Source organism: Octopus sinensis, linkage group LG9 (assembly GCF_006345805.1).
Source record: "Octopus sinensis linkage group LG9, ASM634580v1, whole genome shotgun sequence".
Taxonomy (NCBI): Eukaryota; Metazoa; Mollusca; class Cephalopoda; order Octopoda; family Octopodidae; genus Octopus; species Octopus sinensis.
In genome coordinates this window covers 13,494,040-13,513,083 of record NC_043005.1, presented here as the reverse complement: position 1 = coordinate 13,513,083, position 19,044 = coordinate 13,494,040, and the positions used below count along the sequence as shown (strand labels likewise).

Here is a 19,044-nt window from a genome sequence, read left to right as displayed (position 1 = left end):
AAAAGGTCATGGGTTTGGTTCCTGAACTGGGCAGTGTGATGTGTCCTTGAGTAAGGCCATTATGCATTGCTCCAGTGTACTCAGCTGAAAATGAGTACCAACCAAGTACTGACCCAGTCCTTTTCCCCATCAGTTGCTACATCCTGAATATTCTGCTGGCTCAGTGTGTAGGAGGCCCAAGATGGTGATTATGTCTACTTGTGATTTCATGCACACCTAAAACAAATTAACGAAGGCCAGGGATATATTTTTTTTTCCTTTTTTTTTTCCTTATATAACCAGTGAAAATCCCTGTTAAAATGTTTTGTCTCAATTCAGCTCAGAATCACCCAATTATTTCTATCTTACCACCATTATTATAGTATTTAAAATTATTTAATTTCAGTTTACTGGCCAGCCCAACATGCTGTATTATGCACCAATTGTGTTCCGAGTGGTTGGCTTCCCGTCCGATTCTGCAGCAATACTGGCTACCCTTGGTCTTGGAACTGTCAAGGTAAATGAGTAACTATCCAAACCTAGAAATTTCTCTGTAGAAAGGTGTTGAGCTGGCAGAAACGTTAGCACGCCGGGCGAAATCCTTAGAGGTATTTCGTCTGCCGTTACGTTCTGTGTTCAAATTCCGCCGAGGTCGACTTTGCCTTTCATCCTTTCGGGGTCGATAAATTAAGTACCAGTTACACACTGGGGTCGATCTAATCGACTTAATCCCTTTGTCTGTCCTTGTTTGTCCCCTCTGTGTTTAGCCCCTTGTGGGCAATAAAGAAATAAGAAATGTTAGCACCTCAGATGAAATGCTTAGCAGTATTTCGTCTGTCTTTACATTTTGAGTTCAAATTCCGCCGAGGTCAACTTTGCCTTTCATCCTTTTGGGGTCGATAAATTAAGTACCAGTTATGCACTGGGGTCGATGTAATTGACTTAATCCGTTTGTCTGTCCTTGTTTGTCCCCTCTATGTTTAGCCCCTTGTGGGCAATAAAGAAATAAGAAATTTCTCTGAAGAAGTATTTTATTCTCTAAGTTTCTCTTTTTATATACTCACACCTTTACCAGTTGACGTATACATGTCTTTGCATATAGGTGCACAATTTTCCCTTTGCATCATCATCATCATCATCAATATAATTATCTTCATCATCATCGTTATAATTATCTTCACCGATGCTTTTGTCTTTGTCCATGCTAGCATGAGTTGAATGGTCCTAGTTGGTTCTTATTTGGAAGTACTTCTGATCCTCCATGAGGGATCAGAAGACCACATCTTATATTGTTTCATTTTGGGTCTTTTTGTTTCTAGCTGGTTGCCCTTCCTATCAGCAATCTCTTAAAGTATATTGTGTGCATTTTAGTACGGTTGTCTTCTCTTCAACAAGACTAAACAAACTTCTTGAGTTTACATTGTCTCCACTCATTTACCAACTGTTTTCGCCAGCAATAAGGAAGTTACCTTGTATCTTCCAAGACTGTAGAGTTTTTCCAGAGTACAAGTACTTAGTCTTCACTACTTTATGGGACAAATAATGCAGATGTACCAAATGTAGTTTTTATATATGTGTATTGGTAGACTTAAACTATTTTAGACTTAAGCGTTTAGCATTTAAACCAGCCGTGCCCAGCCTAAATATATATTCTTCCTATTTTATGGTCAGACCAACCAAATCTGTCCTCTCATACCTACCCTATGATGGTCACTCTAAATATATATAATCACCTTATGAAAATCTCAAAGGTATGAGATACAGCATGATTAATTCAAAACAATGTGAATAAATAAGTATTACATTTGAGAGAGTAATCTGAATGCTAGAGTGTTAATGACCTTATAACCAACTTTGATGTCCTATTCTATTGGATCAGAGGTTCTAAATGCAAGTTTTCAGCTCACATCTTTGAGAAATAAGATTGCACATGAAAAACAAACAAAATAAATTAGAGTATCTGTTCTTTGTAATGTTGTGACTTTTTCACCTGAATTTACATGTGTGAGTATGTGCATATGAGTGTGTATGTGTGCATGTTTAATACATGTTGAGTGTGTGCGTTTAATACATATTGTGAATGTGCAGGTCTAAGTCAGCCTGTGACTCAAAAGTAGCAGTATGTGATTTTAGTGATGCCCTTACATCAGTGGTGTTATGTGGACTTATACTGAATGGGTGCAGTAATAGCAGTTTGTATTAACATAACTGATATATAAATAATAAACTTGTAGTGACCCTATCTTGGAAATCTCCAGCATGCATGTGCAGAGTTGGATTCTTCCGGGAGGCCTGCCGGAAGTTCCCTCATGCGCATGCACAAAAAACTAGCAGCAGCAAAATTCCCTCATATTGCTCTCTTGAATGTCAGCAGCTGAATAAGATAGTCATGTTTTATCAGCTCTCTCAAGCTGCTACCTCGTGGCGTATCTCTGCTATGCTTGAATGGACAGGGTTTGGCTCACTCCACTTGACTACTGCGATAAGCTCATAGGCTGCCGATTCGCCCAGAAAGAAGAATGTATATATTGTGAATCAAGAAATAAATATTTATACTGTTGAAGTTAATCTGAAGTCTTAACTCTTTCCTTTGATTAATATTTTAATGTAAAGGATGCAAGCTGCACCCATCCAGTGCGAGGACCTCTCATCCTGTTAAAAACTTGTGCAGTCACTATATGTAAATATCATAGTGGTTGAAAGCTGACCATTAGCATATCTTCATTAATGTTTTAGCTTATTTATTTATTTATATATTTTATTTTATTTATATTTTTGCAGGTTTCCGTAGCAATTGTTGCCCTGCTTTGTGTTGACCACTGGGGCCGAAGAATTTTACTCATGATTGGTGTTGGCACAATGACTATTAGTTTAATTATACTGAGCATTGGCTCGAGACTGCAGAACAATCTGTCTAGCTTCGAGGTGTGTCGGAATTGGCATGATGACAAAATTGCACACGATTTTCCACCCTTCAACTCTGACTTTAATTCTTCAAGCAATGGAAGTTTCATCCATTACACAATGAAAAAAAGAGAATTGATACCATCTTCGGTGTCACATATTGTCACTTCTGTAAAATTCCTCTGTGATACAAGCATAACCCGCAAGAAACGAAATGAGAATTCTTCTCCCTACAACAACATCAGCATCATTATGAACCAAAGTCTAAATCATGCTGGCTTCTATAATCAAACCATTTTCAAGAATACCAGCCGAGACAAAGAAGAACCTACAGAATCTCAGAGTGTGCACATCATACATGTGATGACATTGTTAGCTCTGATGGCTTATGTTGGAGCTTATGGCATTAGTTTTGGACCAAGTATGTACTCTCTTCTACTCTCTTTTACTCTTTTACTTGTTTCAGTCATTTGACTGCGGCCATGCTGGAGCACCGCCTTTAGTCGAGCAACTCGACCCCGGGACTTATTCTTTTGTAAGCCCAGTACTTATTCAATCGGTCTCTTTTGCCAAACCACTAAGTAACGGGGACATAAACACACCAGCATCATTTGTCAAGCAATGCTAGGGGGACAAATACAGACACACAAACACACGTACGCATATATATATATACGACGGGCTTCTTTCAGTTTCCGTCTACCAAATCCACTCACAAGGCTTTGGTCGGCCCGAGGCTATAGTAGAAGACACTTGCCCAAGGTGCCACGCAGTGGGACTGAACTCGGAACCATGTGGTTGGTAAACAAGCTACTAACCACACAGCCACTCCCATAGAATTTCTATGTCTATATAAGTGTAATTGAGTGTATCAGCTAACATGTGTATGTGCTTATACAGGTCGTGTCACTGGACACCTTTTTCAAGAACTCTAACTTTCTTCTGACTTACTTTTTTTTTAACCTTACTTTTCAGATATGTAATGTCAGATATCAGATTGATTGAGTAAATAAAAAAAAATGACATTCTGTAATCATTACCTTAAAAGTGCAGTATAGTGATACAGAAATGACTTTGTATACACGTTAGCATTCCGCTAAATCATCCATAATTTTTTATGGCAAATACATATATATTGAAAGGTGGAATTAGCCAAACATGTGCCATGCGAGCAGTCCTCAATAGAGATGTCTACAGAATAAACGAAACTAGACATCTAGTCTGAGGATTTTCAAGTTTGTATAGGATGGTTGCCTCTCTTGTCAGCATCGTGTATCTGTGCTTTTCCTACAAAATTAAGGGTATTTTAACTTTTATTTTTAGCAATTTAGGTGTGTCAATACCCTTATTCACACTTAGTGACAATTGAAGTTTATATATATATATGTATATATATGTTTATATATATATGTATATATATGTTTATATATATATGTATATATATGTTATATATATATATATGTATATATATATATATATATATATATTATATATATATATGTATATATATATATGTATATATATATATATATGTATATATATATATATATGTATATATATATATATATATATATATATATATATATTATATATATATATATATAAGAAGAAAAATAAAATGGCAATTGGGAAGTTAATAATTGTTTATTATTAACATAACCTCTAATCAAATTTATATATATATATATTATATATATATATATATATATATATATATCAGTCACCATGGTAGATCGTTAGCCACTACACACATTTTTCTCTCTCCTTGTTTTTCCTGTGTCCCTTTCTGTAGAAGAGCATAGGCTGGAAACATAAAAGACTTTTTCTATTCCTGAGCGTTATACTAATACATCTGTTTGTTTTGTACACCACCTGTCTTCGTCTTTTGTTTTTTTTTGTAAACTCTCCCTATATATATATTTATCACTCCTTTCTTTTGTCTACCATTAATAGTCAGCTGGATCCTGCTAAGTGAGATATACCCTCCATCCATCCGAGGTCGGGCTGTTGGTGTTGTTATCATAATCAACTGGACGGCCAACTTCATTGTATCATCATCGTTCCTTCATGTAATTCGTGAGTATTTAACCTTTGTTTTCTATCTCTTGCAATGTACCAGAAGTGTAAAGACCTTAAGCCTTCATATACCATCCCATACAATGACAGAAGGATTATAACATTTTAATATTAACCCCTTTGATAAGAACTTCTGTAAGACCACCCCTGGTTCTATGAAACAAACTTATTGTTTTAAAGTGATCCAAATTATAAACTTTCTTCAGAATTTCCTGTTAATTTATGTTCCAAACACCAGCTTAATAATGGAACAATGGCAAAATTATGTCTATGAGTTTATTTTGCAAGATTCCTGATGTGAAATCCTGTGTTGAAACAAATATTGTTATATTTCAAGTTGGTCATTTTTGTTTTTTTCTTACCAAGTAAACACACACACTTGTTTATTATTGTTCTTATTTTTAGAAGAGTAGCTGAAGAGGTCACAGATGTGTGATAATAAATGAGTGAAGAATGAATATATAGTGTGTGAGTTTATTTGGCAAGAGAGAAAAATTTACCATTCCGAAATATAACAATAATAGCAAAATTGTTTTTCCTAAATTCTTCCTTATTTTCAAAATTGGTTGAAACAAAAGCTGTATTTCAAAAGAAATGAAAGTGTTACTCATCATCATCATCATCATTTAACGTCCGTTTTCCATGCTGGCATGGGTTGGACAGTTTGACTGAGGTCTGGAGAGCCAGTGGCTGCACAAGGCTCCAATCTGATCTGGCAACGTTTCTACAGCTGGATGCTCTTCCTAACACCAACCACTCTGAGAGTGTAGTGAGTGCTTTTTATGTGCCACTGGCATGAGAGCCAGTCAGGGGACACTGGCATCGGCCACATTCGGATAGAGCTTTTTATGTGCCACCGGCACAGGAACCAGTCAGGTGGCCCTAGTATCGATCATGTTCAGATAGTGCTTTTTGCATGCCACCATCGCAGGAGCCAGTCAGAGGTCCCTGGCATCAGCCATGTTCAGATGGTGCTTTTTACGTGCCACTGGCACAGGAGCCAGTCAGGCACCCCTGGCATTGATCACATTCGGATAGTGCTTTTTACTGTAAATTTAATTTTTTTTTTTGCACTTGTCTGAAAAAAAGGGTTTTCTAGTATCCTCTTACTTACTCCTGGATGAGAGGGATAAGTGATCAATGTCTCATCATCGTCGTTTAATGTCCGTTCTCCATGCTAGCATGGGTTGGACGGTTCGACCGGGGTTCTGGGAAGCCAGAAGGCTGCACCAGGCTCCAGTCTAATTTGGCAATGTTTCTACAGCTGGATGCCCTTCCTAACGCCAACCACTCCGTGAGTGTAGTGGGTGCTTTTTACGTGCCACCTGCATTGGAACCAGGCGGGGCTGGCAACGGCCACGGTCAGATTGGTGTATTTTATGTGCCACCGGCACGGAAGCCAGTCGAGGCGGTGCTGGCATCGGCCACGAGTCGGATAGTGCTTTTTACGTACCACCAGACCAGGGATCCTGGCTGGTTCAATTCGATTTCGATTTCGCTTGCCCCAACATGTCTTCACAAGCAAAGGGGGTTGGCAAGGGTGCCTGTCGTACGGTCGCATTGGAGTATTTTACGTGCCACGGCCACGAGTCGGATAGTGCTTTTTACGTACCACCAGACCAGGGATCCTGGCTGGTTCAATTCGATTTCGATTTGTATGATTATAATTGGGTTTGAACTATTGAGTGTGTTTAGTTGTTGGCTGTGAAACAAGGGATGGGTCAGGGTAGTTCTCAGTAAAAATAAATCAAGGTGATGTGTATGGGAGCTGAGGGGTAAAACTCAGCTGGATTGGCAGGATAATGAATGACAACACCATTGAGCAGCTCTGTGTTATTTAATCTGTGGAGACCAACCCTAATCAAGGAGACTTGCATTCAAAGACGTTCCAACCATGATCATTTCATAATTTGTTCTGACATAATGTGTGAAATGAGTAACTATTGATGATGATAATGGCTGACATGTTTGTTTGGGTTTTCATGCCTCCATATTTGATAAATAAATGACCAGTTGTTGTTGTCATTTTAAGCCCCAAACCAGTCATAATTGAATAGGCCTAAGCTTTTCCCACCATGACTATCCCTTTCCAAAAATAGTACACCCTGGATTATGTTAGCCTACATATCCTCCTATTTTTAAGCTAGTAGAAAATGGCTTGAAAAAGTTTTGGTTGATATTTCTAGCAGATTGAGTAACCACTTAGATGCCTCCTCCTTTTTCTTCTCTTTTGGCTGAAGTACCATTCATATACTGAGGTTGATTTAATTCACCGTAACCATTTCTCCTTATGCATATGTGGCTTTGTGCTAATGAAAAGACTAGACTTAGGATGAACACTAGAGTGGTTTCCTATTGCCTTCTCCAGGCAGGTGGGATTTGAACTCAGAATGTAGAGAGCGAGAAGATATACCGTAAAGCATATTTACTGATGTACCAACATGAAATGAAGTGTTTTGCTTGAGAATTCAATGCTCCGCTTGGTCTAGCAATCATGTGCATAACACTCTAAACACTTGGCTATACACCTTCACAAAATAAACAGTCAATTGATGATAATGGTGACTTTTCAGGTGTTCTCAACCATTTTTATCCCTGGTGTCCTTTGGGTACTATTTTATTCTGGTGGGCCCCAATAGCCATTTGTTGCTTAAAACCCAGTTTTGAAGAAACTGCTTTCAAAATTCCTATTTTGTTTTTCACTCATTGACTTCTGTAGGTAGAACGATGTAAAATGTTAGAGAAAAAAAAAACTAGCTCTTTCTTGCAATAACACACAAATGCATACATCTAAAGCATAATTTTTTCAGGGACCCAGCACCATGATTGTAAGATTGTGGTTTCGATTCCTGGACCGGGCGACGCATTGTGTTCTTGAGCAAAACATTTCATTGCACGTTGCTCCAGTTCACACAGCTGGCAAAAATGAGTAATGCTGTGATGGACTGGCGTCCCATCCAGCTGGGGAGCACATATGCCATAGAAACCAGGAAACTGGGCCCCATGAGCCTGGCTAGGCTTTAAAAGAGTGCAAGTGGAAGTTAGGGTGTCAGCACTATGATCGTAAGATTGTGGTTTCAACTCCTGGACGGATGACGCGTTGTGTTCTTGAGCAAAACACTTCATTTCACATTGCCCCAGTCCACTCAGCTGGCAAAAATGAGTAACGCTGCAATGGACTGGCGTCCCATCTAGCTGGGGAACACAAACGCTATAGAAACCGGGAAACCGGGCCCATGAGCCTGGCTAGGTTTTAAAAAGGTGCATTTATTATTATTTTTTATACTCAATTTACTATTTTGTTGCATGAACTCCCAAAAATCTTATATGAACCCTCAGGGGACATATGGACCCTACTGGAGATCCACTGTTTTGAATTATCCACCTAACTTCTCCGTCATCCAAAATAAAATTTAAAAGACAAAAACAAAATTCAACTTTCTCTTTTCTTTGCAGACCTCATCACATTGCCATGGACATTTCTCTTATTCGCTGTTATCTCATCCATTGCATTTATATTTATCTTCTACTGTGTCCCAGAGACCAAAAACAAAACCCTAGAGCAGATTGCTCGTGAACTATCAACGATGTAAGTAAACCATTGCACTTAACTTTTGTTCTTTTGTTTTTTCTTATTTCATTTTAGTTTGTTAGGATTTTTTAAAATTGTGAATTGTGTTGGTGACACATTAAAGTCACTTGTGCTGGTGACATGTAAAAGACATTTTACACTTTATGGAGTGGTTGGCATTAGGCAGAGCATCCAGCCATAGAAACCATGCCAAATCAGACTGGAACCTGGTGCTGCTCTCCAGCTTACCAGTTCCAGTCAAACCATGTAACCCATGCCAATATGGAAAACGGATGCTAAATGATGATGATGATGATGTTTTAGTTTTTATAGTTTGTTGCCTGAAATATATTCAAATATTTGGAGGTGCATGTAGATGAGGACAGCTGCATAAAGAAGTGCTAAGCTGTGATTGTGGAAGAGGTAGACCCAGAAAGATGTGGGACGAAGTGGTGAGAAAGGATCTTCAGATGCTGGGCCTCACTGAGGAAATGGCAAGGGACTGGGAGTTCTTGTGATTTGCTGTACTTGAGAAGACACATCAAGCTGAGTAAAACCACTGTCATCCATACATACAGGCTTGTCCTTTACAGGTGGCAGTGCCACCTAAAATTCACTTGTGATGGTGCTGTGTGAATGCACCCATGCCAGTGGCACATAAAAAGCTCCCCACATACTCTGTAAAGTGGTTGGTATTAGGAAGGGCGGCGAGCTGGCAGAAACGTTAGCACACTGGGCAAAATGCTTAGCGATATTTCATCTGCTGTTACGTTCTGAGTTCAAATTCTGCCGAGGTTGACTTTGCCTTTCATCCTTCCAGGGTCGATAAATTAAGTACCAGTTATGCTCTGGGGTTGATGTAATCGACTTAATCCGTTTGTCTATCCTTGTTTGTCCCCTCTATGTTTAGCCCCTTGTGGGTATAAAAGAAACAGGTATTTGGAAGGGCATCTAGCCATAGAAACCAGGCCACAACAAGCAATTGGGAGTCTGAAAAGCTATCCAGCTGACCAGCTCCTGTTATCCATCTATACTAGCATGGAAAATGTGCATTAAACGTTCATGACCACAATGATGATGGTAGTGGTGGTTCCGCCTTTAGCTATGATAATGAATTATATAAGATTGTAAATATATTCGCATTAGGCTTTTGGTGTACAGAAAATAGGGTTGGGGGAATTAGGAGACTCCCACCTTTCTTTTTCAACATGACAAAAGTATAGAGAGCATGCATCTACCTTCTTATACACTTCATTATCACAGTTATGTGCCTCCATAAACTTGACATATCATAATCATCATCATTTAACGTCCGCTTTCCATGCTACCATGGGTTGGACGGTTTAACTGGGGTCTGAGAAGCCCGAAGGCTGTACCAGGCCATCGGATCTGGTGGTGTTTCTACAGCTGGATGCCCTTCCTTAACGCCAACCACTCCGTGAGTGTAGTGGGTGCTTTTTATGTGCCACCGACACAGGTGCCAGACGAGGCTGGCGAACGGCCACGCTCGGATGGTGTTTTTACGTGCCACCGGCACGGAGGCCAGGCAGGGCTGGCACAGCCACGATCGGATGGTGTTCGTTACGTGCCACCAGCGTGGAGGCCAGTCGATGCGGTGCTGGCTATGGCCACGTTCGGATGGTTCTCTTATGTGCCACTGGCACTGGTACCACAAACTACAAATTCCATTGATGTGGATCGATTTCGATTTGATTTGATTCTTCGATTTTGATTTGTATAAAATATAAGCAGTAAAAGACAGGACAAGGGGAATAACAGTAACACAGACAAGAAGGGCTAAAATATATACATACAATATTAGATATGCACATTTATACACAAGGGTACTACATGAGCACCTATATCACTAAAATAGAAGTCAAAAATACTTCTGTATCACCAAATAGTCACAAATCTATATATGTACATATCTAATATTGTATGTATATATTTTATTAATTTGCCTATATGGCTGATAATTCGCTTGCCACTCGTGATGGTATTTTAATAATATAATCCCTATATTTATTTATTATTGTGTTCAACGTTTTTTTTTAATACATATATGTATGTGGCCGTTGCCAGCCTTGCCTGGTCCCCGTGCCGGTGGCACGTAAAAAGCACCATCCCTCCGTGGCTGTTTGCCAGCTCCGTCTGGCACCTGTGCAGGTGGCACGTAAAAAGCACCCACTACACTCACGGAGTGGTTGGCGTTAGGAAGAGCATCCAGCCGTAGAAACACTGCCAGATCAGACTGGGCCTGATGCAGCCTTCTGGCTTCACAGACCCCAGTTGAACCGTCCAACCCACGCTAGCATGGAAAGCGGACGTTAAATGATGATGATGATGATGATGTATATGCAGTTTTGCTTCTGGTTGCACTTTATTTCAAAACTTGCATTGTAACACTTTAAAAAAAAAATGTTATTCAGTTGCATAATTCCTAAATATGAAAAGCAAATTCTTGAATTTAAAACAGCCGTTCCTTATGATTTACTGATTAAAACAGCTGTGTAAGTTGTCTCGTATAACAAGAGCATTTTAATGGTTGTAGGAAAATGTTTGATTTTTATGTTATGAATGCCTGGAGAGCTTTTATTGCTTTTTTGAAATGTAAACATTGATGAAGGAGAGTAGCATTTGGCACCCTGAAGGCAAGAACATTATATCTCTTCCCAAGATCAGTGTGCTTTTACTGATAAATTACTGCAATTCTTTTGTCCTGTAGTGAAATTGCACAATTTGTTATTAGTATGGAACTCCTTTCATAATAGTCCAACATATTTCACAGGTGCAGGTATTGCTGTGGTTAAGAAACTTGGGTTTGTTCCACTACACAGCACCTTTAGCAAGAGCTTTTTACAGCCTTAGGCTGATCAGTGCCTTGTGAGTGAATTTGTGATAGAAACTGCGTAAAAGCCCATTGTTCATATATATATATATATATATATATATATATATAGGCGTAGGAGTGGCTGTGTGGTAAGTAGCTTGCTTACCAACCATATGGTTCCAGGATCAGTCCCACTGCGTGGCACCTTGGGCAAGTGTCTTCTACTATAGCCCTGGGCCAACCAAAGCCTTGTGAGTGGATTTGGTAGACGGAAACTGAAAGAAGCCCATCATATATATGTATATATATATGTGTGTATGTTTGTGTGTTGTGTTTATCCCCCCAACATCGCTTGACAACCGATGCTGGTGTGTTTACGTCCCTGTAACTCAGCAGTTCAGCAAAAGAGACCGATGGAATAAGTACTAGGCTTACAAAGAATAAGTCCTGGGGTCGATTTCCTCGACTAAAGGTGGTGCTCCAGCATGGCCACAGTCAAATGACTGAAACAAGTAAATGAGTAAATGAGAATGAGTGAGATATATATATATATATAAATTTTAATATATAAATATATAAATAAATATAAATTTTAAGAAAGTAAGCAATCTAATTTTACTCCCATCAGCCCTCATAAAACGTAATTTACATAGCTATATCTCCTCTTCTATAAAAGCATCCAATTTTCTCATACACTTCATAAAGAACTGAACACATATCTAAAATAAACATCATTTTCCTTTTTCCCTGATGAAGGGGGCATTTTCTGGAAATGAATCTTAAGGTTCATCTGAAATTTGGACGATTGAGTTCCAAAAACCATTGTCGGAACACTCTATTTCTTCAAAGATGTAACCCCAAACTTATTTTAATGCCTATTACGATACCATATTTAAAATTTTTTTTAATACGTGTTTTATCTATATTCCACTATTATTTTTATCTATGTTCTATTATTAGTATGTTTATGTATCTATATACCTATATGTCCATGTATATTTTTAGTATTCATATATTTTCATATTTTTATTTATTTTTTATATCTCTGATGTATCGATATATGTTACATTTTGGACAATCCTGATATCTCTACCTCCATAGGCATGCACACATGTGTATCATGACTCATACCCTGTTCACTTGCCTGACTTTTTTTTTTACATAATTCTATGTACTGTACATGCACCTTTGATGAGTTGTAGTGCACCTGAGTAATATACACAATAATTTCATTATTATTATAAAAACAATTTAACATTAAACTGAAGAATTACTCGATACCTTTCAGTAAATTACATGTTTATTAACTTTTTACAAGAAGAGGCGTAGGAGTAGCTGTGTGGTAAATAGCTTGCTTACAAACCACATGGTTCCGGGTTCAGTCCCACTGCGTGGCACCTTGGGCAAGTGTCTTCTACTATAGCCTCGGGCCGACCAAAGCCTTGTGAGTGGATTTGGCAGATGGAGACTGAAAGAAGCCTGTCGTATATATATATATATATATATTTATATATATATATATATATGTTTATGTGTCTGTGTTTGTCTCCCCAACATCACTTGACAACCGATGCTGGTGTGTTTACGTCCCCGTAACTTAGTGGTTCGGCAAAAGAGACCAATAGAATAAGTACTAGGCTTACAAAGAATAAGTCCTGGGGTCGATTTGCTCAACTAAAAGGTGGTGCTCCAGTATGGCCACAGTCAAATGACTGAAACAAGTAAAAGAGTAAAGAGTAAGAGGGCTGATGAAGGTAAGCAGGGTGAAACTGTGAACTCACGGTCACTCTTCTTGTAAATGTTATTAAATATGTGTGTGGCGGGTGGGGTGACATACGCATGTGTATTTATTTAATCTGTCTATTTATTTACAGCAATGTTTGTCAATAAAAGAGCGAAGGAGGAAAAACTAGGAATTAAAAGCAGGGACCATTTCTAATGCATTGAATAGAATATTTCAATCTAAATGAAATGATGGATGGAACAAGAATTTAATTAGTGTAACAAACAAAATACCCCCCCCCCTCCAAAAAAAAAGCAAAAAGCAAAATAACTCATAAATCACATAGATATTACCCATATACGCATACTTATAAATAATTACAGGCACTTACTCTTAATTACACTTACACACTTACTTGCAGATATATACATGTACTTGGAGAGGCAATGAGGAAGCCTTTATTGTTGTTCAACCTGCTAAAAATAACAGCCAAACTTCCCTAAATTCGTATCCTTAATCAATGTCTTGAAAAGGTGGCAGAGTAATACATTGGACAGAGTTGTGTTGATGTACTAAACAGAGGGGATAGTCATGGCTGTAACCTCTTTGGTTATTAGTCTGGTCAATCAGGTTGACCTGGTGTTAAGCAAATAATACCATATACACACGTGTCCAATCATACATATACACACACCCCCATACACATACCAATACACACACATTCATACCCATACTTGCAAAAACAAACTGTCGTATTCATGCACATATGCAGACACCCAACATGCTAGAAGTAGCACACTTTATTGCTTTAGTAAAAGGAAGAACACAGAAAATATAACCACCCTATCCCCAGATAAGATGTCCACAACTGGAACATTTTTGATCTCGTGTGTATGCTTGATCAGAGTTGACTTGAGGTCTGAACAACAATAACTAACTATATATATACACATAAAAACAATAAAGATATATATATGAATAGACTTGAAATTTTTAAAGAAAAGAAAAATCAACGGAATTGCTCAGTAATCGTTTCGGTATAATTTTTGTACAATATTTTTTGGTGACGGGCATCTTAACAAAATAGAATATGATGTAGATTAATACTTTAGATTAATATTTTTGATATAAATGGTGATAATTGTCTAAACTGCTCTGGTGTATTGGTGTTGATGTTATTAATATATATCAAACTTTACATTAGATTATATTGCCTTGATAAATTATGTTTCTATTATAAGGCGAGAGACCTATATATAAATACTTCTAATCTAATAATTTTTTTTTTTGTTTTTATATACGTAATAGGCGTAGGAGTGGCTGTGTGGTAAGTAGCTTGCTTACCAATCACATGGTTCCAGGTTCAGTCCTACTGCGTGGCACCTTGGGCAAGTGTCTTCTACTATAGCCTCGGGCTGACCAAAGCCTTGTGAGTGGATTTGATAGACAGAAACTGAAAGAAGGCCATCGTATATATATATATATATATATATATATATATATGTGTGTATATGTTTGTGTGTCTGTGTTTGTCCTCCCAAACATTTGGTAGATGGAAACTGAAAGAAGCCCGTCGTATATATATATATATTATATATATATATATATATATATATATGTATGTGTGTGTGTATATGTTTGTGTGTCTGTGTTTGTCCCCACAACATCACTTGACAACCGATGCTGGTGTGTTTGTGGTTCGGCAAAAGAGACCCATAGAATAAGTGCTAGGCTTAAAAAGAATAAGTCCTGGGGATCAATTTGCTTGACTAAAGGCGGTGCTCCAGCATGGCCACAGTCAAACGACTGAAACAAGTAAAAGAGTAAAAGAGAGTCAAGAGTATAAAGATTGGTATTCATTGAAGAGGAGCTAGTGCGATTGTGTAATATTCACATCAATCTAGCAGAATTGTAAGAGCAGCAGAAAAAAAAATGCTTTGCCATATTTTCTTTGGTTAAGGCAGTGAGCTGACAGGCAAAATGCTTAGCAGCTTTTCATCTATTCTTTCCTTCTGAGTCCAAATTCCGCTTCAGTTGACTTTGCCTTTCATCCTTTCCAGATCGTTAAAAAAAGTACCAGTTGACTACTGGGGGGTTTGATGTAATCAACTTATCTCCTTTCCTGAAATTCCTGGCCCTGTGATAAAAATTTGAAACTAATATTTCTTCTGGTTATGGTGGTGAGGTGGCGGAATTATTGGTACACTGGATTAAATGCTTAGTGGCATTTTGTCCGTCTTTACATTTCTGAGTTCAAATTCCACTGAGATCAACTTTGGCTTTCATTCAGGGTCAACTAAATAAGTACTAGTTGAACACTGCGGGGAGAGGCAATGTAATCAATTTAGCCCTTCCCCTCTGAACTTACTGGTCTAGTACCAAAGTTTTAAACCAATGTTTCTTCTGATTCTTTGCATTCTGAATTCAAATCCTACCAGAGTCAACTTTGCCCTCATCCCTCCATGGTTGATAAAATAAGTACTAGTGAAGTACTGTAGTAGATGGTATTGACTGACCTATTGACTTAGACCTTGTACCTCAGTCAGAAACCATTATACAGCCGTCCTTACCTTCTGCATCCAAATTCCGCTGGGGTCAACTTTCTCTTTCCTTCTTTCATGGTCGATAAAATAAATATCAGTTGAGCATGAGGGGTTAATGTAATCAACTCTATCTCCTTCACTGAAATTGCTATCCCAGTGGTTAAAATTTGAAAAATATCTTCAGCTCAAGGCGATGAAATGGTAGAACCATTAGCACACTGAGCTAAATGCTTAATACGCATTCCATCCATCTTTACTGATTCTGGGTTCAAATTCTCTTATTTATATATAAATGAGAGTGGTGGATGACAGAATTGGTATAGTACTGGACCTGGACAAAATACCTTGTTTTCTGTAAACCATAGGTACTGGTATATTAATTTTAAACCACCTCCAGTATTCGAGATCTTGTATCTACGTTCCAAGAGACTTTGTGCCTAAATAAGAAATAATTTTTTAAACATGAGACCAAAGCAACACACAATACACTGAAAGTGTTTAGAAATTTTATTTTTTTATCAATTTTTAACCTCCTAAACTATTGGCGAAGGGTTCTAACTGTCCCACTTGCATGGTTTATACTAATCTATTTATTTTTAATCTTTGTGATTTGAATAATTTTATTTTTTCATTTAGCTGTTAAACCAACAATAAAGATTTTAAAGTAATAATTGTTTTGTCGAATAATTTACTAATAATAATAATAATAATGATAATTTTTCATTTTCTTTTAATAAAGATTAATTGATATTATCTTTCGCCCGCCTAACAAAATGCTTAGTGGCATTTCTTATGGCTCTTTATGTTCTGAGTTCAAATGCTATTCAACTTTCCCATTCATCTTTACCATTCATCTTTGCCACTCATCTTTGCCATTCATCTTTGCCACTCATCTTTGTCATTTATCTTTGCCATTCATCTTTGCCGTTCATCTTTGCCGTTCATCTTTGCCACTCATCTTTGCCATTCATCTTTGCCACTCATCTTTGCCACTCATCTTTGCCTTTCTTCTTTGCCACTCATCTTTGCCATTCATCTTTGCCACTCATCTTTGCCATTCATCTTTGCCACTCATCTTTGCCACTCATCTTCGCCGTTCATATTTGCCTTTCTTCTTTGCCACTCATCTTTGCCATTCATCTTTGCCATTCATCTTTGCCACTCATCTTTGCCACTCATCTTTGCCTTTCTTCTTTGCCACTCATCTTTGCCATTCATCTTTGCCACTCATCTTTGCCACTCATCTTTGCCATTCATCTTTGCCACTCATCTTTGCCACTCATCTTTGCCATTCAACTTTGCCACTCATCTTTGCCATTCATCTTTGCCACTCATCTTTGCCACTCATCTTTGCCATTCATCTTTGCCACTCATCTTTGCCACTCATCTTTGCCCCTCATCTTTACCCCTCATTATTTCTTAATATAAACCCTTTGTGGTCAATAAAGAAGTCATCATTATTATTGTTATTATGAAGGCAGTGAGCTAACAGAATTTTTAGTACACTATCTCAACTTTGCCTTTCATCCTTTTTGAGGTTAATAAAATAAGTACCACTCAAGTATTTGGGGCCAGTGGGTCAATGTACTCGACTACCCCCCCCCCGCTCAAACACTGCTGGCCTTATGCTAAAATTTGAAACCACCCTCATTATTATTTTAAGGTGTCCAATCTGCTGGGTGGTTGGTATTAGGAAGGGGATCCAGCTGTAAAAACCGTACCAGAACAGACACAGAAGTCTGGTGCAGGCTCCTGACTGGCCAGCTCCTGTCCCTGTCAAACTGTCCAACCCATGCCAGCATGAAAAGAATTGTTAGCATGCTGGATGAAATGCTTAGCAGTATTCCGCCCATCTTTTATATTCTGGGTTCAAATTCCACCGAGGTCAACTTTGCCTTTCATCCTTTCAGAGTTTATAAATTAAGTACCAGTTACACAATGGGGTCGATGTGATCAATTCGTCCCCACTACCCAAAAGGCTTTGTGCCTTTAGTAGAAAGTATTATTATTATTATTATTATTATTATTATTATTATGTTCCACTGAGGTCTATTTTGCCTTTCATCCTTTCGAGGTCGATAAAATAAGTACCAGTTGAACACAGGGATTGATGTAATCGACTCATCCCATCCCCCAAAATTGCTGTCCCTGTAGCAAAATTTGAAACCGTTATTATTATTATTATTATTATTATTATTATATTATTATTATGTTGTCTTTATTTTATGCTTTTACTGCATTTCCAAATGCAATTGGTTTGCCTTGGATATGTACAGTATTTGGAGAATTTTTTTCTGGGTTTTTTCTTTTGTTTTGGTTATTCTAATTTCTATTGTATTGAAAGTACTCTATGTAATATAAATGCAATGTTTAGTACAGCTAATTTTTATATGCTTTATAAAGAAGTTTATATTCTTTTCTAATGTAAGCTTGCAGAAAGTAAATATTCCTGCAAATTTAAATATAAGCTCCTTGAATTACTTTTGTGTGAATGGCAGTCCCATAGAAGACGATGCTACTGTTGTTTCTAGCCCCAGGAGAACATCTCCAGCTCACTATTGACACAGCTGGAGGATATGTCCTCCTGGGGCTAAAAGACAACAGTAGTATCGTCCTCTATGGGACTGCCACATTTAGTTGGCAAATATACTTTGATTCCATGCTGCTACTGTTTACATCTCATTCAGAGATTTAATTTTGCTTAATAATAATACTGTTAACCCTTTACCATACTTCAGTTAAGAATGTGATAGCACTCTTATGTTTTGAACCCACCACCATTACCATCACAACTGCCATTAAACATGATAATATGTCAATTAATCCATTTCTAATTTCCACTTCCAGACGACCACCCAACAAACCTCATCTGTGGCAGAGATGCTGCTTCCGTTTCACCAGATATTGTCCATCTGCTAGATCCTACACAAGGGTATCTGTTGACGAACAACATAGTCCTACTCTTCGACCAATGGACCGTGACATTATTTGATTCATTCAACGCTTTTGTCTTTCAACCATAACAGCTATAGTATTTTATTAATAAAACAAACTGTAAGGAATTTTCTTGTGTTTCATGGTTTATAAGTTGAAGTCTCTTTGACTAATCCTTTCTCTCACTCTCGCTTGTTCTCTCTCTCTCTCTCTGTATGTATATATATATATATATAGGGAGAGTTTACGAAAAACACAAAAGACGAAGACAGGTGGTGTACAAAACAAACAGATGTATTAGTATAACGCTCAGGAATAGAGAAAGTCTTTTACGTTTCGAGCTTACGCTCTTCTACAGAAAGGGACACAGAAAAAACAAGAAGAGGAAAAAAATGTGTGTAGTGGCTAACGATCTATCATATATATATATATATATATATATATATATAATGGTCGAAATACAATTCAAACTTAGTTGACA

At 37.8% G+C, this 19,044-nt stretch overlaps 1 protein-coding gene across 5 annotated transcripts in view; it reads left to right on the top strand.

The window, feature by feature from the left end:
* Positions 1–18,693, top strand: part of LOC115215685 (solute carrier family 2, facilitated glucose transporter member 10) — a 74,846-nt gene extending 56,153 nt beyond the window's left edge. For 3 of the 5 annotated variants that reach the window (XM_029784958.2, XM_029784957.2, XM_036505779.1), the window contains exons 10-14: positions 386–496; positions 2,761–3,304; positions 4,837–4,959; positions 8,416–8,548; positions 18,477–18,693. In XM_029784958.2, the coding sequence (XP_029640818.1) occupies positions 386–496; positions 2,761–3,304; positions 4,837–4,959; positions 8,416–8,548; positions 18,477–18,621 (1,056 nt within the window). In that variant the 3' untranslated portion in view covers positions 18,622–18,693. Of the gene's footprint in view, positions 1–385; positions 497–2,760; positions 3,305–4,836; positions 4,960–8,415; positions 8,549–11,493; positions 11,513–13,237; positions 13,381–18,476 lie in introns of those variants that run through there. The other 2 variants (XM_036505780.1, XM_036505781.1) reach the window with 2 other exon arrangements.
* The last annotated feature ends 351 nt before the right edge of the window (positions 18,694–19,044 follow it).